At 46.2% G+C, this 23,561-nt stretch overlaps 1 protein-coding gene across 2 annotated transcripts in view; it reads right to left on the bottom strand.

Annotated features, from left to right (window-relative positions):
* The window catches only part of VPS8 (VPS8 subunit of CORVET complex), a 257,750-nt gene that overhangs the window by 25,955 nt on the left and 208,234 nt on the right, over positions 1 to 23,561 (bottom strand). For both annotated transcript variants that reach the window (XM_056121586.1, XM_056121585.1), the window contains exon 44: positions 20,317 to 20,482. In XM_056121586.1, the coding sequence (XP_055977561.1) occupies positions 20,317 to 20,482 (166 nt within the window). The remainder of the gene's footprint in view (positions 1 to 20,316; positions 20,483 to 23,561) is intronic.

The raw sequence follows: 23,561 nt of genomic DNA, 5'->3' as shown, positions 1-23,561 counted from the left end.
GACAGTACAGTGGGTAGGACAATTGCCATGTACGTGACTGACCTGCTTTCAATTCCCGGCACTCCATAGGGTCCCCTGAGCACTGCCAGGAGGCCAGGAGTGATCCCTGAGCATAGAACCAGAAGAAGGCCCCGTGTACCCTGAGCACAGTTGGGTGTGGCCCCAACCCCCCCATCCCCCGCCAGCCCCATGATAAGCACACATTTGCTATCTCTGTCTGCCATTCTAACCCAAGGATTTAGCCAAGAGAAATCCAAGTGTTTGTCCACAAAGACTTGTGCACAACAACAGATCTTCACAACAGATTTATCTGTAACTGCCAGAAATGACAGAAGCCCAAGTATCCACCCATGGGGGGGAGGCCATAAACAAATCAAAGCATATTCGTAAGATAAAACTAACAGGGAGAAGGAGTAAGCTCTACACATGCACAAGGATGGATCTCAAATATGCTGAAAGACAAAAAAAAAGTGTATTTTATTCTTTCATTTATCTAAAATCCTAGGTAACGTGAGTTAATCTACTGTGACAGAAAGCCAATCAGTGGTTTCCAGCAAATGAGCACATTTTTGGTGGTAATGAATATAAGTAAATTTCTTGGTTGTGGCAATGGATTCATAAACACAGATGTCTGTGTGAACGTTTTATATACGTGCAATTTATCTAAAATATTGATTATATTACAGTAGGGCACTGAAGAGGGTGAGACAATGCTCAGGAATTTTCATGGTGCCAGAGACGGAACGCAGGGTCTCTACAGGCGTCACAGGTGCTCTACTGCTAAGCCACGCCCATGTCATATGAGAGCCATCGCTGCTCAGAAATAAGGATGATCCAGGCGTCAAGTAAAAAAAGAGGGAGGGGGAGGGGGAGAGGGAGAGGGAGTGGGAGAGGAAGGGGGAAAGAGAAGGGGAGAGGGGGGAGAGGAGACGGAGGGGAAGAGAGAGAGGGGGAGGGGGAGGGAGAGACCAGGGTCAAGGCCCTTGCCTTGCATGCAGTTGACTCTAGTTTGATCCCCAGCACATCCGGTCCCAGGAGTGAACCCTGACAGCAGAGCCAGGGGTAATCTTTAGCCAGGTATGGTTAAAAAACCAAAAACTGTCACTGTTCTGGGTGTCACCAGCCCGTTCATGGTGACCTGAGAGTCCCCTTGGTGTGTTCAGGGCCGATCACTGTCCCCATGGGTCAGCTGATGGACGAATGAAGGCACAGGGGTCACAGGATGGCTGGTTATCAGTGGCCATTTACTCAAGTCTCTCAGTGTTACTTATAGAGAAATCACGAAGGGTTGGGGGTAGCAATTATACATAGGTATAGTTGAACGTTATCATAAACAGTGAACAGATGTAGAGCTCTTCCTTCAGGGGAATCTCATCTAGGGGCTCAGCACTCTAGATCCCTGCTAGGAGATCTCCCCAAGAGCAGAATTCCATCTAGGGGCATATTGCTTTCTCCTTTCCTTAGCTAGTAACCCATAATTAATTTGAACAGTCATCTTAAATTTACTTCTTAATAATATTTCTAGCCACTCCGTGTGATCACAGGGAGTTACAGATATTTTAAGCTTGAAGGCTGGCTCTTCCGGAGGATATCTCGCTATATATCGATACATATCCCAGACTACAGCCCTCAGGCCAGGTTAGTCTCCTAATCCCAGCAGCGTCCTTATTCAGTCACTTCTTTTTTTTGGGTCATGTCAGTTTGTTCCATGACTGTGCTCTTAACTTATTATACTTTTTATGGTGCTTAGCTTGCCCCTTTTTTGATGCCAGGGTAGCTACGACTTGCCCTCAGCCCATCCCTGTCCCTTGGAGGAACCCCCGTTTTGGGGTGTTAGGAACTAAAAGCAGCTGAGGCTTAAGTCAAGTAAATATGCTGAATGCCCAGGAGTACATATTACTTGGAGTCAATTAACTCCTATGTTACAAAAGCACAGCATTAACTGTCTTCCTGTGTCCATACAAAAAGGATGGTCACAGTCACGGTCCTCCCGTTGTTCATCGATTTGCTTGAGCGGTCCCGGTAACGTCTCCTTCGTGAGACTTGTTGTTACTGTGTTTGGCATATTGAATATGTCACAGGGAGCTTGCCAGGCTCTGCCGTGCGGGCGAGATACTCTCGGTAGCTTGCTGGGCTTTCCGAGAGGGGCGGAGGAATCGAACTCGGGTCGGCCATGTTGGCTGTGTGCAAGGCAAAGGCCCTACCCGCTGTGCGGAGAGCCCAGGAAGCTACTGAGATTATCTCGCCCGCGCGGCAAAGCCTGGCAAGCTACTCGTGATGTACTTGATATGCCAAACACAGTAACAACAAAGTCTCACAATGGAGATCTTACTGGGCCCACTCGAGAAAATCGATGAACAACGGGAGGACAGTGACAGTGATTTGCAAAAAGGACATTGCTCTAAAATAAACTATGCAAAGGACATAAAGGAAAGAGCAAAGCAGCATTTCACAAAATCCAGAAGCCCTCAAAAACAATCTGACTTTACAAGTTACAGGTTCTGACTTGAGAATATATGTGATTAACAGATCAGGGAAGAAAAGCAAAAAGGAAAAGTTAAAGATAAGCCCAGAGGATTGGGAGTACCCTGATGGAACTGGGTGTGCCTTGGGAGCAACTCAATAAACCTAAGCTCCCTGCAAGAGGAGAAAAGACAAACCAACGTTACTTCAAAAATGCTTAGAACTATAATCCAACACAAAAACAAACAACAATACAGAAAAATACACCATACAATCCCCAGACCACCCCTGCCCCCACCCCCAAGTCCAAAGATCAAAATAACAGCAAACTAAGTAGAAAAGAAGTACGGACCAGAAATCAATGCAATAGAAATCAAAATAATAGAGGAAACAGTACCAGCTATGACAAAGGATACAGTACTATAAACCACACTGGTAACAGACATTTGAAAGATAGTAAGAGCCTATTTTGAGCAATTCCAAGCCAACACACTTGAGAGATAAATGAAATGAACAATTCCTTGGTTACTAGAGGGTACATGCTGATTGAAGCCAGCTAGTAGGAGAGAGGGACAGACAGAGCATGATGTCTCTCATATGTGGGATATAAATCAGCATAGTAGAGGAATAACAGATGGCCCAAAGCAACAGAATCTAGGAACTGGTCTACAGAACTGAATTTCCCATGCTAGTGAGATATATGGGGAGAAGGGTGTTGAGGGAAGGTGGGGGGTTACAAGGGGGACCCAGGAGAGATAACGGTGGAGGGAAATGGAGACCAGGGAAGGCTCTGATGTTGGAATGTTGTATGTATGAAATCCTACCATGGATTTCATACTGTAAAACTGTAAAGCATGATGACTCAAATAAAAGATTTTTTTTTTTAAAAGAACAAGTCCTTGAAACCTTTACATTGGCTAGATCCAGGATGAAACAGAAAATCTGAATAGCTCTAGTCTTGTTTAAAAAATCGTATTTGCTATAAAATCCTCCTCCAGAGAAACCTTCAAGTCCACAATTTCAGCTGTGAATTCTAGCAAATATCATGTATGAAGAGACGAATATATAAAATCAGAATGGCAATGTGCTAGTTCACAAAGAAGAATGTACTATTCAAAGTACTTCACTAGAGATTCTCTCTAGAATGAGGTAGAAGAGACGCACTATGGCATTAGCCTCTTCTAAGCGTCTAGAATGAAGAACATTTCCTACCACTGTGGCATCAAACTAATCACCATGGTAGGACCACGTGAAGCCATTTTGTTTGTTTGTTTTCTTTTGTCTTTTCTCTCTGACTTTCAAAATAAGTTCGGAAACCCTACCTCAGCTCAGGGCATCAAAACTGCCTGCTGCCCAGACTGTCCTTTCAGATTTAGCAGATCTGCAAAAATCAGACTCGACAGTCTTTGCTCTAATATGCCATGACATTAATACTCTGGAATTCACTCCAGATGTAGGATGCAGCTCGCTAAACGTGATCCAATTTTAACTCCTGGTATGCTCTTTGTGAAGAGAGAGAAAATAGATTTTCAAAGCAAAGTAGATATTTAAGCTTTAAAAAACGACCTCATGAAAGAGTTTTCAGACTTTTAAAAACAGGCCAAGAACTAGATGTGGTGCTGAACAATTTATCTGAGAGAGCTGTTCTCTGGAGATTAAGCCAGAGAGTGTTTGAAGTGGCAACAGAAATGGTTGGGCATCACTCATGAAAGGTCTGCTTTTTCATTGAACAGGATTCCTTCTGGAAATGCTGGAGGCAATGCAACTTGACAGAGGCACTTTAAATCCAGGTGTGCAGATACCAGATCTGGGGATATGGACGATATATTAAGCTCTGGCTTTCATAATGCTGAATTTTTGTGATCTTTGCTAAGAAAATGATCCAGGATCTGGAAAAACCATCTGATCAGAGCAACGGGAAGACCTTTCTTATCATGTTGCAATTATTCAAAAATAAGTCTTAACTGTTCTGATTATGAAAGGAAAACATCTTCACTGATAAAAATGTGGCAAACAGAGCAGGAGCAGGAATGTGGATCAGAGATAGACTGTTTCCTTGCATGTGTGAAGCCCTGGGTTTGATCCCTGGACACCACAAAAGCAAGAAGAAAAAGAAACAGAAGATACAACAGAGCCACACAAAGCAAACTGAAAGTCACATGGAAGCACACGGTGGCAACTACTGTGACCCCTGGGATCACACCGCTTTGTGATCATTCCATGTCAAAAGAAAAAGATGTTTCTTTCACTCTAATCAACAATCCTACACTCTTCATGGCTATGTAGCAGTTCATTCATTGTTGGATATACCACAACTAATTTAATCATCTATTGGGGCATTTAAATTAGTTCTAATTTTTATTTAAAAACACTATCATAAGTAGTACGCATGTGCTCTGACACACTATTTCTGTGTTATTTCCTTTACACAGATTCCTCATAAGCCACCATTACAAAGACTGTAGACATTTAAAAATACACACAATATGCACTGCCAATTTGTCTAAATGGTTTATATATAAACTATAAATGGTTTAAATGTTATAGATAGAGCTATGGGCTGGAGTGATAGCACAGCGGTAGGGCGTTTGCCTTGCGTGCAGCCAGCCTGGCCGAGCCAGGTTCTATTCCTCCACCCCTCTCAGAGAGCCCGGCAAGCTACCGAGAGTATGTTGCCGGCACGGCAAAGCCTGGCAAGCTACCTGTGACGTATTCGATATGCCAAACACAGTAACAAGAAGTCTGAAAATGGAGACGTTACTGGGCCCGCTCGAGCAAAATTGATGAACAACAGGAGGACAGTGTTTGACAGATAGAGCTATAAACCGGTTTCCTATAGTTCTGAAATCCTAAAACTTTGAAACCAACACAATTTCTCCCTCTTCTCCTCTCCTCTTCTCTTTCTTCCCCCTTCTTCCCCTTACTTCCCTCCTTCCCCAACTTCTGCCATCAGAAGTTGTCTGACAGGGAAACCCAGACTAGAAGAAAGGCTTATTCAGAACTGTGATCACACCTAGGCATTTAACTACAGGACACTGCCCTACCCACACTGGGACTGTTATGTAATCCAATAGACAATCTTCCCCCATTTTCCATGGGCTTATGGTCCATACCTGAACATGTACCAAATCCTATAGATATGATGGTTTGTCCTGTACATAAATATCTGCAGAAAGTTCAGTTTGAAAAATAGGTATAGTAAGATTATCAACAATAAAAATAGGACATGTTAAACTGTATAATGATCTAAATAATGTGAATGTGGTTTCTCCCCCTCTGAGTATCTTAAATGCAATATTTTCCAGCCAGCTGTTTGCCCCATAAAGTGATACTGTTGAAAAAAAAAAAAAAACAGGGGCTGGAGTGACAGCACAGCGGGGCGTAGGGCGTTTGCCTTGCATGCTGCCGACCCGGGTTCGATTCCCAGCATCCCATATGGTCCCCCAAGCACGGCCAGCTGTAATTCCTGAGTGCATGAGCCAGGAGTAACCCCTGTGCATTGCCAGGTATGACCCAAAAAGCAAAAAAAAAAAAAACAAAAAAAAAACCCCAAAAACCAAAACAAGACCATGGGGTGAGGAGGCCACTTGCACACACTGATTTCCTCTTCCCCCTCAGAGCTGCTCCTTTCCTCTCCTCGGGCCAATCTTGTCATGAGAAGTCACCTGCTATTCTCACTGTCTTTGGCTTTTAAGACTTTATGATTTTTCCTTTGTTCACAAAGTGCCTAAGTGTGTATTTCTTTGTACTTATCCTGCTAATGGTTAGCTGAGGCTTCTGGATGAAGGGGTTTATTTTCTTTACCAAACGTGCTAAGAGTTCACGCATCATAGGTCAGTGCCTTCGCCCCCGCCCCCGCCCCCTGCCCACCCCTTCTACTTGCTTTCTGGGCTTGCAATATAAAAGCTAGACCACTACTTTTCTTTTGTTTTTGTTTGGGGGCTACACCTGATGGTGTTCAGGGCTCACCCTTGGCTCTGTGCTCAGCGATCACTACTGTCAGGTCTCAAAGGGCACAGGTGGTGCTGGGGAATGAGCCCAGGTGGGCCACGTGCAAGCACACTCCATACCTCTCTGTTCTCCCTCTCCTTCTCCATGAACAAATGGAATGTCTTGATACTGTGTTCCAGAGCATGGGGGGTGGGGGGGGGGCTCTCTTTCCAGTCATGCGCATCTCTGCGTGTTGGTCTGGAGGAGCTTTATGGAGCTACTGTCTCCTGTCAAATTTACCGAGAACATTTGGCTCCCTGTTAAAAATGCTGTTGCTAATGTAATGACATTTCACCTGAGCCTGCCTCCAGCTCTGGAATGTACACTGTGTTTTATTGACTCCATTTGCCTGCTGACATCGCCCCAACACCAACATGCCCCATCATTTCTGCTGATCTCTGCTTCGGAATCCTTTAACATATTTTTAATTTCTATTTTCAAGTCCTTGACTGCCAGCTTGAACATCGGGGTCACCCATAGGCGTGCTCTAATTGCTGCTTTTTCTCTTGATTTAAGGCGACATTTTCCTGCTTCTTATTGATTCTCTGATAGGTAGGACTTTTTAGAGAGTATTTATTGTGCTTTTATCCTGTCCTTGGGGCAGCTCTTAGCTGGAAAGCAATAGCTGCCAAAGTGGGTGGTATTTGCCCCATGAGGACAGCCTCCAACAGGACCTCAGGAATAATCTGGGGACAGTAGAAGCCTAGTGTGCAAATAAGGGACACTTCCCATTTGTCTGTTTCCTCACAGACAAATGGGAAATGTCTCTCAGTTGGGAGGGGGTTGGGTATCAGGTAACTTCTCTTTTTTTTTGGGGGGGGGGGCATATCCAGTGCTCAGGGCTTAGTGCTCAGGGATCATTCCTGGTTGTGCACAGGAGACCGTATGGGAAACCAGGGACTGAGCTGGGGTTGGTCATATGCAAGGCAAACACTCTACCCACTGTGCTATCACTCGGGCCTCTGAATTAATGCTTTTGCATTTTGGGGATAGATGACAAGAATTGGTATCGCTGGGTCACATAGCAATTCTATTCCTATTATGTGTATGGCCCTCCCGTTGATCATCGATTTGCTCGAGCGGGCCCAGTAATGTCTCCATTGGAGACTTTGTTGTTACTGTGTCTGGCATATCGAATACGTCATGGGTAGCTTGCCAGGCCCTGCTGTTCGGGGGAGATACTCTTGGTAGCTTGCCGGGCTCTCCGAGAGGGGCGGAGGAATCGAACTCGGGTCGGCCATGTTGGCTGCGTGCAAGGCAAACACCCTACCGCTGTGCTATCACTATTGTAGACCACAGAATCTCAATAAAAAAAAAAATTAAATTAAAAAATGTTTTTTAAATGTTTTTGATTTGGACCCACAGTCGGCTGTGCTCAGGGCTTACTCCTGGCTCTGCACTCAGGGATCACTCCTGGTGGGTTCAGGGGACCATATGGGGTGCTGGGGATTAAACCCAAGTCTGCCGCATGCCTTAACCCTGAGCTGTGACTACAGCCAGGGAGAATGCCACTCTCTATCTTGGCACCCAGTGCTCAGGGCGACCTCAGTCCTTGAAGTAAGGAGCAGGATTCATGCAGTGCCTTCCTCCTTTCAAACTCCATGTTCTCTGCACTTTTGATTACTCTCTAAGTAACATTCTTAAAAAGAAATTTTGAAGGGGCCAGGAGATGGCTCAGGGTCTAAGATGGCAACCCTGCAAGCATGTGGACACCCGCCCAGCCCCCACGTGCTGAGGGCGATCCTGGAAGCTCTGCTGTTTGCTTTATTTCCCTGGCTGGGGGAGGCACACCCAGTGGTAGTTGGGGGCTACTCTTGACTCTGTAGCAGGGCATGTGTCCTGGCAGTGCTGGGGGGGGGGGGCGGTCAAAGTTGCGCGGTGCCAGGCATAGAATCTGAGCCTCCTGCCTGCAGAGACTGGGCTCCATCCGTTGGGCGATTTCTCCCTCTGCCCAGCTCTGCTGTTCATGACTGGTAGTTGTCATCCACATGTTCCCGGGCTCTAAGTGACTTCAGGCTGCACCACAGTCAGGGGTGCAGGAACCCTGGACACAAAGGACTGACCCCTGGCCAGCGCCGAGCCCTACTGTGCAATCCCTGGGGAGCACCACGGCCCCGTCTTCAAACATCACCAAAAGAGGAAGGAAGAAAGGAAGGAAGGGGACACTGATAAAAAGAATTTTGTAGGAATTTCATAACTATCATTATTAGGAGGATTGTCGAGTATAGGTTCTTTGCCATTTCTGGGAACAGCACTCTAAAATGTATCTTCAAATATTTTTTAAAACTATTAAGTCATTGTTAAATGAAACGGAAGACATAGGATATGGAAAGATAGTCTCATGCATTAGAAGAATTAATATTTTGGGAGTCCACCCAGGCAATGCTTACTTAGGACAGCCCCGAGTGAATGTTCTTTACGTGACTCTCCAATCTGAAGCACTAGATAGGCACATGGAATCCCTCCCCAAACGCCAATGGGCTGTTTCAAGGAAATTTATGTTACTGAAATTCCTAAGGAAACACAGAAGACACTGGCAAACAAAGTGGTCCCGAGGAAGAAGAATGGAGGCAGGTATCATCCTTTCTGCCTTCCAACCACACCTCTCTAGGACAGCGACAGTCCTCACAGCAGTGACATACTGGAACCAAAACAGACACACAGACCAGTGGGACAGAACTGGAAGCCCAGGACTTAGTCACAGGCCTGAACGGTTATTTTATAACAAAGGAGCCCGAGAGCATAAAATGGAGAAAGGAAAGCCTCTGCCTGTCCAGTGAATGTGATGGGAAAACTGGACAGGCACATGCAAAAGAATGAAACTAGATCCGTGTCACACAACATGCGCAAAAGCTAAGCCAAAAGGGATAGAATTTTTGAAAATACCTTGAAAAAAAACATAGGCAGAGTCCTGAGATCAGGGAGAGGGTTCTGAGCTGGAGTATAGGCTTACAAGCAGGAGGCCAGGTTAGATGTCCAGTACTCCCTGGTACCCCGAGCACTGCCCTGTGTGGCCCCCAAACCAACATCGCCAACACCAACACAACAGCACTCTAGGATGTTGGTTTCAGTGATGTCCTTGGGGATTCAACTCCAATGACAAGGGAAACAAAAGCACAAACAAATGGGACTCTGTCTGAAATTTAAAAGCATTTTTTTTTTGGTCCCCGAATACCATGCAGGATCCCCTGAGCACTGTTGGGAGCATTTCCAAAGCCAAAATAAATCAATAAAACATACAGGAAAAATCAAAGTTATCTGAGTAAGAAAAAGAAAAATCAAAAGCTGGGTTTCTCTCTTATACTCTCAACAAAACACAAATATATTTCTATATTACTTGGGCCTCTTTCTCTTTCTCCAGGATTCCAATTACATGAGTGTTGCTCTTTAAGGTTTTCCCGTAGTGTACTGAGGATTTATTCACATCTTTCCGGTCTCTTTTTCTCTCTGTGTTTGGGATGTGACGGTCTCTCTTCCTACAGTCATGTCCATGAAGCATTCCTTCGGCAGTGTCTGTGATGCCATGAACCCCCTCTAGAGTTTTTCACAGAAACTTCTAGTTCTCATCCTGGGATGTTCTATTGGCTCTCTGCAACTCTCACCGCTGTAGGTGTCGAATTTAATCCTTCCCCTAGCTGCTTCAACATGCGAAAAACAAAGGCGGGAGTGACTCTGGAGGGCAGGGAGGGTGCTTGCCTTGCAGGTGGCTGACCTGGGTTCGATCCCTGGCATCCCATATGGATCCCCAAGCCAGGAGTGATCTGTGAGTTCAGAGCTAGGAGTAACCCTTGAGCACTGCTGGGTGTGCCCCCCCCCCCCAAATAAAAAACAAAAAAAAAGAAATGCAGTTAGAATTAGTTCTTGTCTTTGTTTCCTTTCTGCCCCCCCCCCCCGCCCCCCTCACCCATGGTACTGAGGGAGAGGAGGCACCCAGGGGCCATTTCTGGAGAAACTCAGCAGCCTGTGGGGACCTGATGGGTCAAAGCTGAGGTCCAGCATGTGAGGCTGCTTGGGCCCAGAGGTGTTGGGGCCTCTACGGTCATCCTAGTGACATTCCTGGGCCACCAGGCTCACACTCAGCAGTGCCCGCAGGCCAGGGAGGCTGAGGATGGAATCTGGTGGCCTTAGGCATACTAAGCATTTGCTCTAGTCCTTCAACAACCTCCCCGCCCCAATTACAATAATCCTAAAGTTCTGTCTACTAATTTCTATCATTTACACTACTTCTGGGTCAGACTGAACAGATTTTTTTAAAATAAAGGCTTTTTGTTAGAGCAGTAATAGGTTCACAGAAAAAATCAACAGGAAGGTACAGGGATGCTGAATACACTCTGCGCCTTCACTCCCGTGAATAGCTCCCTCCCCCCCCCCCCCCCCACCACACACACACAGGAGTGCTGGAGATCTCGTACAATAATGACACATTATGTCACACACCATCAACATCCTAAGTCCTTATTCAATACCTAAGTTCTCTCTTGGTGTATTCCATTCTGTGAGTCTGGACGTGTGTGAATGCACCCACCACTCCAGCATCCAGGAGCATTTTCACTGCCTTCAAAGGCCTCTGGGCTCCGTTTATGCACCCCCCACCCCCGCCCCCCTCACCCCTGGCAGCCACTGATCTTTTATTTTTTTACTGTCTCTCCCATTTTGTCTTTTCAGAATGTCAAGTAGCTGATTTCCCCTTCCTTTTTATGACTTGCCTTTCTCCCACTTTCTTGCATGCCTGGTGGGTTTTGATCAAATGCCAGCCTTGATGAATTTTACCTTATTGTGATAACTTTTGAGATTCTGAACATGTTCCTGTGCTTCGGCTGTGCTTATAAGAGTTGGAGATGATTTGAACTTTTGGGGTTCTGCCAGTGAGGTTTAGTTGGACCAAAGCAGTCAATACTCTGGTATTAACTTTTCCCCAATATTGTGGCCACACCCTCACTCAGAACTCCCAGGGCTGCCCTGTGAATGATGAATCCGTCCAAGATGGCATCACGACTGGCGCCAGTTGTGAACGTGGGGCCACTGCTGCTCTAATCCTGTGGGCGGTCATTGTCCTGGCCTTGAGAACTTTCCTAATGTCCATGCGCGGGTGAGCACTGAACTGAAGAGTCCACAGTTTGCTCTGAGGCCCCTTGGCGTGGCCTCTGAGTGTTCCCCTACCCTGGACTCTGTGAGAACTGGGGCTGGTCAGCAATGACCCCTGAGTGCAGAGCCAAGAGTAAGCCCTGAGCAGGCTGGGGTGGTTCCCAAACAAACGGAAACTAAACAAAAATGCAAACAAACACCATTTCCTCTATTTCCCTCCCAAGAATTCCAAACGAATTCTGTCAGAAGACAACATCCCTGTACCTTCCTCTTAAACAGAAAGCCCGGCCCCTCCCGTTCTGGGGAGATTATATTGGTCTGAGATATAATTCCTTTCTGTTACTCTCTGGGCAACCCTCTGCTCTCTCTTCTGGAGAAGCCTGTGTTCTTTCTTCAACCTGTAACCCTGACTCCCTCTCTCTCTCCTGCTCCCCATATTTCCCAGTACAAAATGATATGACTGGTAACAGCAGTATAAAATAAATTATTGTGGTTCTGCTACGGGAGTAGCCTGGAGGGGTGGTCAGAAAAACTGGAGACTATGGTGGAGGGAAAACGATAACGGTGTGTGATTTGTGTTGGAATACTGAATGCCTATAACAAATGATCATGAACAACTTTGCAAACCACGGTGTTGGTATAAAGTGTAGGGGAGAAATTATATAAGTAGCCCTTGCTTTTTCATGTAAACTCCAAACTGTATTAGCACAGAATTTCTTTAAAAGTTTTAGTAAAGACATGTAAGGCATGACTATTACCATAGTGAGATCCAAATATAAAATAAAATTTAATGCAATATACGTTGGATTTCAGAGATGGGAACTTATGTAAATGAGAATAAGCATTTTATTAGATTGCATTAAAGGTTTTTATTTTCCTCATTTACATACAGCAATCACAACTTGGCTCTTACTAGTTTACTTTCTGATCATCCTATTTGCCATTTCTCAAAGTTTTGCTGGAACAAGTAACATAAAGTCAGTCTGTTATGTACCTAAGGGGGCAGGTTGGAGATGGGACGGAAAATGGGGATGTTGGTGGAGGGAAGGTCACACTGGTAGTTTTGGAACAGTAAATGCCTGCAATGACAATATAATGAATGATTTTGTAGATCACGATGTTTTTAATTAAAACCACCACCAACAGTCGCCTTCTCTTCTCTGGAAAGAAAGATGGCGGCCGCATGGGAGCCTTGTGGACAGCAGGTATGAGCCGGGGGACTGGGGGCGACTAAAACCTCATGGGAATGGGGGCGTTTCGGTCCGCCCTTCACGCCCTACCGAGGCCACCAGTTGCCCCCCACTAGCGGCTCTCCAGCACGGCCACGACTCCAGAGCACAGAAACCAATTTCTTAACTATCTGACTTTCAGTAGAAATACTTCCAGGGTCAATAAGTAAAATAGCAGAAATCCAAAACCAACATATAATTCTTGAACCCAGCTATAGAAAGCAAATCCCTTCACAATGCTTTGTCAGCATGTCTGATTCGGGGGGGGGGGGGGTAAACTCTAAATAATAGTGGTGAATCTTTTATTGAAACAATGAATCTAATCAAAGCAGATAGAGTGTTAACTAGAATTCATCTGCCCCACAGGGACTGGGAGGGGTAGGGGGGTGGGGTTTTATTGGGGTTCTTCATGGTAAAAAATAAGTTTTGGTAAAGGGAAATGTGCTTGATATTTGCATGACTGAGACCTAAACCTGAAAGCTTTGTAACCTTTCCCATGGTGATTCAATAAATAAATAAATAAAATAAAAAAAAAAAAACCACCACCAACAATTATTTTACTGGGCTAGAATGGATACAGTACAGTGGGGAGGGCACTTGCCTTGAATGCGGCTGGCTGAGGTTTGATCCCCGACACCACATATGGTCCCCTGAGCTCTGGCAGGAGTGATCCCTGAGTGCAGAGCCTAGAGTAAGTCCTAAGCAGAGCCAGGTGTGGCCATCTTCCTCACCTCCACCCCACCCAAAAAGAATGAAATTTTTACTACATACACACACACACACACACACACACACACGCACACACACACACACAATCTGTCAAAAAACATATCTGGCCTACTGAGCTTGGAAAAGAGAATGTGGACTTATCTCCTCACAACCTCATCAATATCAATGAGTGTGTATTTTTAACATTTGCCAGTTAAACACAGGATGGTTTTTAAATGGCTGTTAAAAAAAAATTGTGGGTTTTTTGAGTTTTTTTTTCTCGTTTTGTGTTTGTTTTGGGGTGATACTCAGGAGGGGTTACTCCTGGCTCTGCACTCAGGAATCACCCGTGGCAGTGTTCAGGGGACCATATGGGGTGCCCAGGATCCAACCTGGGTTGGCCGCATGCAAGCACCGGTACCCACTGCACTATTGCTCCAGCCCCAGCTTTTCTGGTTCTTTGCTCACATTTCCACCAAAGCTATGGAAGTTTTACAAAAGCACTGGAAACACTTTCTTGGAGTGCTGCTAGAGGGCTGGGGTGGAGAGCAGTCTGGAGGTGCAGATTCCCCATTGACCAGCCATGACCTACAGATCACTGCAGCACCCCCTCCCCCCCACCCCTTCACCTGTCATCTACCAAACTCCTGGCCAGTCTTTGAAGCCCTGAGATCTGGTCCCTCGCCAGCTCCCTCTTGGTCAGCACATCTCAGCTGGCCCCCGCCTTCCCTCAGTTCTGTGAACTGTATGTTTTCTGCCTCAGTTTTTCCGTGCCTGCTGTTCTCTCTTGCTTGAAATGTTCTTCACATTTAGCTTGACTCTTTTCATTGTTTTGGGGCCACATCTGGTGATGCTCAGGCGCTACTCCTGGCTCTGTGCTCAGAAATCACTCCTGGTGGTGCTCAGGGACTATCTGGGATGCCGGAGATTGAACCCGGGTCGGCTGCATGAAGGCCAGCGCCTGCTGCACTATCTCTCCAGGCCCATGGCTGGACTTTGTCCTCGAGCTTTTGGCTTAACCACCTGACCCCAAGTAGTTTGACCAGACTCTTCTTCCCAGCAAGTTTTATTCTTCCCTCCACACCATGTGTTGTTTGCTAAATCAGAGCCAAACTCTCTTCCGAGAAGGCAACAGATTAAAAAAAAAATATTACCTAACTGGGTTAGGGTTTTTGTTTGTTTGTTTTTGGGCCACTCCTAACTCTGCACTCAGGAGTTACTTCCGGCAGTGCTCCAGGGTGTGATTCTTAATATCTCCGTGAGCTTTATTCTGGGATGTGGTTAAAATAGTTGAAAATAATTTCATTTATTTATTTATTTATTGAATCACTGTGGAAAATAATTTTTAACTTTATTTGTTCTGCTTGTAAGTTAGGTGGGATCAAAGCAGTAACCGATCTGAGATTAACCTTCCCCCAATACTGAGGTCATGAGGCCAGAGCAATAGTACAGCAGGTAAGACATTTGCCTTGCATGTGACAGACCCAGGTTCAATCCCTGGCACCCCATATGGCCCCTTGCGCCCCCCAGTGGTGATCCCTGAGCACAGAGCTAGGAGTATGCCCTCAACACTGCTGTCTATGGCCCCAAAACAAAAACAAAATACTGAGGCCAAGACTACATTATTTTCCTTGCTCTTCAAGACCATTGACTTGTTCTCCATTGAACACATATTTCTTTCCTTCCTTCCCCCTCATATCTATGTAAGTTTTGTTTCAATAAAAATTATTTTGCCCACACCCCCCCCCTCCAAAAAGGACTATACTATCTTTCTCTCTGGGCCACTGTTCATTTATAAACAGTGTTTACTCCTTCTTTTTTTTATAAATAGGCTAGTTTTAAATTAAAATAAAATTCCAACTTCTGGTAATATCAGTATTTCTCAAAAGTATCTTCCAAATTAGTGGTGGCAGTGGAGTTCATGCCCAATTCAATCAGCTAATCAGTGGCTGAATAAATAGCAGTATTCCTACATTAAAAAAAAAATTACTGGTGGCCGCTCGAGCAAATTGATGAGTAATGGGATGTCAAGTGACAAGTGACAAGATCGTCTAAATTAAAATTAAGTAAAGATGAATATATCTGGGGTGTGATTCTAATACAAATAGATTTGGGTAGAGTAGGAGGAGTTCTGGGATGGATCCCAGGACTTCGCATAAGTGGGGTATGTTCTCAACTATGGAGTTATGAAGATCCATTTTCCAAAATCTTGTTTTTATACTTTACCATTGAAAGATTCTTTACTTTAGCCAGTACTTAAGCGTGCTTATCAAAAATCGGTTTTGACACCAAGTTTACACTGGTGAACAGACCGGCAAAAATCATAGTTCTATTATGTAGTCACTGATGGCTATTTGTTAAAACACAGAGTTTGTTTCCCATATCAGTTAAAACAGATGTTTTACCCCATAATTACATATATAACATATAATAGCTTTTCCTTTGTTTCTTGGCCTCAGATGGCTGTGCTCAGTCTTGTGGGCTTACTCTGGGACTTGATCATAATAGATGCCATGGACTGAACCTGGGTCAGCCACAGGCAAAGCAAGTGTCCTCTCTCTAGGCCCTATAACTGCATTTTAAATTTTTATGCATTTTTTTTTGGGGGGGTAAATCACCCAGCATTGGCAACTCCATAATGAATGTCTCACACCCATTCTCAGGTCTTTCTCATTTCATTTTCTGCACTGAAGTTATTGTGTTCTCCTAAAAAAAAAATACTATTCTGAGGGGTCAGGTAGGTAGCTCCAAGGGCTGGAAGCACATTTCTAGTATAGACAAAGCACCAGTGCTAATGCCTGGCACTGAGTGGGCCCCCTGAGAACCCCGGGGTGGTCATGGTAATTCCATGCATCACTGGGCCCAGACACTGAGCCATCCTGCCTGCAGGACCAGGCCCAGTTTTACTGCGAGTAGCCTCTGGATCCCCTGAGCACTGTACAGGAGCACCAACTCCCCAACCCCAGCCGCCCCCAAATATTATTCTGGTCAGATCAGATCATTCCTTCTTTAACGAAAAAAAAGAATCCTTGAATATAAAGGTGATAACGAAAAAAAGAATCCTTGAATCTGTTTCTTTAGCTCAAACATCCGTGCTGGTGGAGTCATGAAACAAAGCTGCTCCAAGCCGCACCCATTCACCTGCTCTTACCCGACCCAGGGACCCGGGACAGAGCCTTGCTCTTTCCTGCCTCACACCGGGAGCCCATGCTGCCTAACGCTCATCTCCTCATCCCCTGCAACCGTCAGTCTAGCTCACATCTTCCCCTCGGGGGAGAAACCCTTCCAAGAGCCCCACCCTCACGCCATCCCAATCCAGCCTACAGCACAGCTCTTCTGAAGTACTTGTGGTATGATAAAAAAATAAAAATACATACTGGGTCTTTCTCCCAGCTCCTGCTGCATAGCTCCTAGAAGAGTCTTGGAATCTCCCAAGTGGTGTCTTCAAGAGAGGGCTGACAGTTGTAAGAATGGCCAAGAGGGACATGGAAAAAAAATGCCTTCCATCACTAATCAACACGGAGATGCAAATCAAAACAACAATGAGCTATCATCTCACACCACCGAGACTGGCACACATCAAAAAGAACAAGAACAACCAGTGCTGGAGCAGATGTGGGGAGAAAGGGATGCTCATTCGTTGCTGGTGGGAATGCTGAAACAATATGGGCATCCTTTAAAAAAAAATCTAGGCTTTGAGTGGCAATAGTGTTTAGTCTATCGACTACCTTCAGCAAAGCCTCTCTTGCAAAACACAGTACCCAAAAGAAGAGAGAGAGAACAAGGGGGAATACCCTGCCACAGAGGCAGGATGGGACGGGGGGGGGGGGGGGATGAGGGTGGGGGGGATGCTGGGACCCATGGGGATGGATGACGGGCACTGGTGGAGGGATGGGGACTTGATCATTGTATAACTGAAACCCAAGCACAAAATTTGTAAGCCTATAACTGTACCTCATGGTTTTTCACTAATAAAAAAAGAAAAAAAAATCTAGGAACTGAGCTTCCATTTGACCCAGCAACCTCACTTCTTGGAATATAAGCCAAGGACCCCCAAACAACATGGAGATTAGACATTGGAACGCCATGTTCCTTGCAGCACCAGCCACAAGAGCCCAAATCTGGAAACAGCCCAGCTGTCAGGTGTCCAAGAACAGATGACTGGGTAAAGGTGTAAGAAAAAACGTCACAGAATTTGCTATTACATGAAGGGACCCGGAGAGTACCATGCAGAGTGAAGTTAGAGGGAGAAAGACGGACTCAGAGTAATCTCTCGAGTAATCTCTCATAGGCGGGATATTAAGAAACAATGGGGGAATAATGAATTCATTGTTTTGGTTTTCAAAGACAATGAAAACCAAGAATATGAGAACTAGTTTTCAGTAGGGAACGTGCCACCTGAGGGGGCGGGGGATAGGACAGGGAGGGGTGACAGACTACGGTGGAGGGAAGCGAAAGGGGGTCAAGTGGTACACAGTGGTACTATTGGTGACAGTACTGAAAATCACACTGTAGAAATTTAAAAGGAAAAAAAAAAGCACCTCCTGTAGAAATATACTGGCTGGTGGGAGACAAACCCAGTGGGGGGAAATGGGCACTGGGGAAGGGATTTGTGTTGCCACTTTGTAACCCAATCATGAACAACTTTGTGATTTCATTGAGTAAAAGAAAACAAGTAGGGGCTGGAGCGATAGCACAGCGGGTAGGGCGTTTGCCTTGCACACAGCTGACCCGGGTTCGATTCCCAACATCCCATGTGGTCCCCTGAGCACCGCCAGGAGTAATTCCTGAGTGTAGAGCCAGGAGTAACCCCTGTGCATTGCCGGGTGTGACCCCTCCCTCCAAATAAAACAAAACAAAAAACCAAACAGGGCTGGCACTAGAGCAAGTCCCAATGAACAGCTGGAAATCGCTGTTCTACCCTTTCCTGTCCTGGACGGGGGGGGGGGGGGGGGGGAGGGCCTAGAGGGGTCTCTGGATGGTGACTATGCAGATGTGCTGGGAGGGAGGGTGCCCAGAGCCAGCATGGAAGCTCGTGTACTCACCCCCTTGGTATGGCACCTATACATTTCTCTATGTGTCTGCTGGCAATGGGGTGAGGGGTAAGGGTACTCCCTGCTCTAAGTTGCGGCAGAGAGGTAGAGTGCTTGGGTGACCACATGGTTCCCGGGTTTGAACCCAGGGCTCCTGCAGGCAAAGCACAGGCTCCACACGCTCCAGCCCATTATCTCTTGGCCCCAACGCCAAAACATCCCCCCCGCCCTGCCCTGTTCCCTCAATATTTAGTCCCTGAGCTGTATCCTTTATAAGAAATGGGTCAACATTAGGCGATTTCCTATGTTCTGGAAGTCATCCTAGGGAATTATGAAATGGGAACGAGGATAAGGTGCCAAATCCTAGAATTTACTAAGTCGGATGGAAATGTTAGCAACATGGGGCCGGAGCTAGAGGACAGCGGGGAGGCGCTTGCCTTGCACATGGACAACCCAACTCCACATGGACAACCCAACTCCACCCTGGCATCCCGTAGGGTCTCCTGAGCACCTACAGGAGAAATTCTTGAGTGCAGAGCCAGGAGTAATCTGAACACTTCCAGCTGTGGCCCCAAAAACAAAGAGAAAAAATAAAAAAGGAAAAAGAAACATTGGTAATGCAGGCAACCATTTGTGTTATAAACTCTGGGTGGCTAGTGTCACAGCTCATCTGAACTGCTGGACACACAGCAGGAGTCCAGATAATTGACAGAACTTCTGTCTGAATCAGCGCTGGCAATCACCCCACACACTGGGTGTCAGACAGAACTTGAGAATACTTATCTAAAATCTGCTCAGAAGTTCATCAATAAGTAGACGCCACAAGACTTCATCGACTTTATCGACCACTGTACCCCAGCACTTAGCCCAGTTCCTGGCACGATTCTCCACACACATCGGGTGAAATTGTGTATGTCAGGAATGTATAAGTGTGTGAATAACTGGAATGCCAAATTATTATTTGGGAGACGTCAGGTCACGAGAGGTATCCTAGCTGCGCTCTGATGCAGCCCTGAGAGTTGAAACAGGTTGCAATTTGTCAGATCCAGCTTCTGACAGCGGGATGTGGAGGCTGCATGCAGGGGAGAGAGCAGGAAAGCAGTCAAGGCAATGCCCCTCCTCACCCGGAAGAGGAAGTAAACCAGCAAAGATGCACTATGAAGTACCTGCTCCTCCTCCATCTGAGACCCTTGAGCTCAGAGGTAAGGCCAGTTTCCTAAACCTCTGTTCTCCCCAAACCTGTTCAGCCATGGAGTTCAAACTCCATTCCACTGTCTGCTTCAGAAAAGAAAAGAAGAGAGAGAAAGGAAGGCTGTAATGTGGACAAAAATTCTATCCAGTCCATTAGCCAGACTCCAAAGGCCATGAAAAATCTCTCCAATGAACACTCGAGCATCAAGCTCTTTGAAGAAAATCGCGCAGTTGGGAAGGCCCCGGTGAGCGCATGGCATGTGTGAGGTGACCCTGGGAAGTATCCGTGGTCCTCTCCGCACCGAGGCCCCATCAGCACGGCAGGACCTGCAGCAGCTGCCTGTATCTCTTTGTGCAGCTGCATCTTAAGTGCTTTACGGCTGGAAAACGCCTTCTGTTGTTCGTGCATCTCTGCCTTTCAGTGCTCGAGAGGGAGAAGAGGTTCTCTGGACACCGGAGGACTAAACAACTCTTCTGGCTCTGGATTCCACTCCCCCACCACCCCCAAATCAGGGAAAGTTGTGAAGGCCTCCAAGACCTGGGAAAAATGAGGCCCGGCCCCAAAGGTACCAGTAAGAAGTGAACATCTTCATCTTGCCGCTGGAAACCGGCCTTACCTCTGACGGAGTTATTCTTCCCTTCTTAATTTCCGATGACGTTTCGGCCAACTTCCCCACTTTGTTACTCGAACTGCACTTGTAGCACGTCCACCTTGTCTGCCCCTCTGTCTCTACCATGCACTCTTTGTTTTGCAGGCAGAAGGAGTGATACAAATGGCCACAGCTGCAAAATAAAGGTGACCCATTTATCCTTTTCATTATCATAAAGTCATTCGTCAACATCAGCCATGCCGGAGTCTATCTGGAAGTGACTGGGGTTTCCAGTACCCTGAGCTGCACAGATGGTGCTGCGGCTGGGCTGTCCCAGGAAAGAAACAAGAAAGGGACTTTGCTGGTGACTGTCCTTGCCTCTCCCAACTCCAGACTCACAGGCCTGTCTGCGCCAGTGGTGAGGAGGACCCGAGCTCTAGTTCTCTAACTAGAAACCTCTGGGGAAATGAGCCGAACTTCTGTTCAGCTCCCAAACTGTGAAATATTTTTAGACAGTTTGGAAAGTCAATTGGGGAAACTCAGGATTATGTAAGTAGCTAGATAGCAACATGCCTGGTTTGCCTCATCAGACGGGAGGCAGGCACTGAGATTTGATTAAGCATCTACCAAAATGCCAGTGCCATTACAAATTCTTCTCCCTTGGAGGCAAGTCCCCATCGATTACATTAAATTAACGAGCGAGTTTCCCAGAAATGACGGGAAAGAACACCCCGAGCCAGCCTTCCTTCCGATGCCTCGCCTTCCCACCAGACGCGACGCGCTGCCTCAGAAGCCCTTTCTCTCTGCTGCTTTCTGCTCTCTCTTGATATGAGAGACTGCTTTTCTCCTCCTGGCTTTTCTTCTGCTCTTCTACCTTTTCTCCTTTGGTGCCACTGCCGTCCAGCAGCCACCGGCATGCTGCTGACAGTCAAGTCTGTACCCTTAGTCCAGACTTCTCTCTGAAACCCCATCCGTCTTGAGAACTCAGATCAGGACAACACTCCAAATTTCACATGTTCTCAAAGTCTTGACTTCCCCCCCCCCCATCCCTCCCCTACTGCACATCATTCACCCTGGGCCATCTTAACCCGTGATTACTCTTTTGTTAAGCTAACCTAAGTCTTCTAGCTTCTAAGGCCCACACCTCTGGAGTCAGCCTTGACTACTGGCTTTCACATGTCACATCCACTTGACCCACAGAACCTACCCAGAATCCTGCCCTCTTACTCATGACAGGCACCATGGGCCTCTCTCACCTGTGTGACTACAACAGCTTAACTGGCCAGTCGACCGTCACCCTGACCATCTGCAGTCCAATTTCAACACAGGTGTTAAAATGATTTGGGGGAGGGGTCACACCTGGCAGTACTCAGGGGCTGTTCCTGAACGGCTCTGTGCTCGTAAGTGAGCCCTGTGATGCCTGGGGGACATATGCGGAGCCAGGGATGGAACTGAGTTGGCTGTGGGGTGAGGCCAGCGCCTGGACCCCGGGACTCCCTCTCTAGCTCAACTCAAAGAGATTAAAAAATTTTTTTTTTTATTTAAGAAGTGATTTACAAAGTTATTGATAGCCAAGTATCAATGGGCAGATAGTATTTCAACACCAAAACCACTACCAGTGTCAACTCCCCTCCACCAGCGTTCCCACATTCCCTCCCCATCTCCACCCAAAGAGATTCTTAAGACAGATCATGTCAATCTCATCCTCAAAAGTATACAATGGTTTCCCAGCTCAGAGAACAAGTTTAGGTCCTCATGAGGACCCATGTCCTCCGCTGTTTGGAGTCTGCTCTTCCTCTGACGTCATCTCTTATCAGTTCCCTTCCCTCTGCTTAGGCAACACGAGCCTATCCCTAAAAACAGTGATACTCACTATCTCAAGTATGCCGAGATGATCCCAGTCTCCTGCTCTCTGCAGTGGCTGGTCCTCTGCCTGGCCACACTTCCTGCTCCTGCATGGCCACTTTCCTTCAGTCTCTGTTCAATGGTCATGACCACAGGGAAATTTGCCCTACTGCTCGTCCTACTCATTATATTTTGTTGGTTCCCAATAATCTCTTCCCATTCTATTAACTTTATTCAAAGAAAGAAATTACAATTTAACTACTTTATAAAACAGTCTACTCCTAAGTTACTTTAATACTGAGGCTTTCTCTGCCTGCTCTTTATAAAATATAATCTGCCTCCTAGGGCTGCAGTGATAGTACAGTGGGTAGGGCACTTGTCTTGCACGTGACCAACCTAGATTCTGATCACTGGCATCCTGTATGGCCCCTTGAACCCGATAAAGTGTGCTCCTTGAGCAGAGCTAGGACTAAGCCCCGAGCACCCCCAGGTGTGCCCCACACACCCCCATCTCCCCAAATCCCCTTTCCAAACACTGCATCTTACTTGACATTGGAAGTCATCTAGTATTTGTCTACCTGTCTCTGACACTAGAACGCAAATTCCACAACAGCAGATGCTTTGCTTTATTCGTTCACCCTATTCCCAAAGAGTTCCTGGTATACAACAGATGCTCAATATATATTTAAGAACGGACAGGCTCGGTGTGATTGAAAACTACTTCCCTTTCCAACCATCAAATCTAATAATCTTCCTGTGTTAGTGTCTTATGTAAATTACTTCATTTAACTGCCTTCATTTAACTTACAAGGCCAATATCATTATTATCCCCATTTACAGATAAGGACACTCAGAGGTAGAGAAGGAACTAATCTGTCCCAGGTTTCCCAGCAAGCAGGTGGCCGAGTCAAGGATCGGAACTACCAAAGTCTGGATCCAGTGCCCACAGTCACTGCCTCTTTCTGTAGAAAGGCAGGAAGACCTCTACTTTTGCACTAGATTTCTTCTCTTGCTCCATGATGTGAAACATCATTCTATCCTTTTATAAACCGATATAAAAGTAGATTTATCCCTAAATTACTTTTTTCAGGACAAGTCTTCTGGTTTTTGACTGGAGTAACTGTCTACCTACCATCCCTTGGTGCCTGTGTAAGGGCCACCTTGAACCTAACCCCTCTGGTGCCCTGGGAACTGCTCCCTGGAAGCTGGCATCATGTTCAGCCACTTGCTCCAGTCGAAGACTTTGTTGTTTCCTTGCACTCCATGTCTGATAGACATCAGCAAGACAGCTTCACCCTTAAAATAGACTTCGAACCTTCACTCCTACCACTCTCATCCTGCTCAAACGTCACTTACTCTGAGATGCTTTTCCTTGAGATGGTGTCTTAAAATAGCACCCTTGCCCTGAACATTCAGCTTTCCATCCC

This window comes from Sorex fumeus, unplaced genomic scaffold (genome assembly GCF_029834395.1).
Source record: "Sorex fumeus unplaced genomic scaffold, SorFum_2.1 ptg000044l, whole genome shotgun sequence".
Classification (NCBI taxonomy): Eukaryota; Metazoa; Chordata; class Mammalia; order Eulipotyphla; family Soricidae; genus Sorex; species Sorex fumeus.
This window is presented reverse-complemented; position numbering and strand designations above follow the sequence as displayed.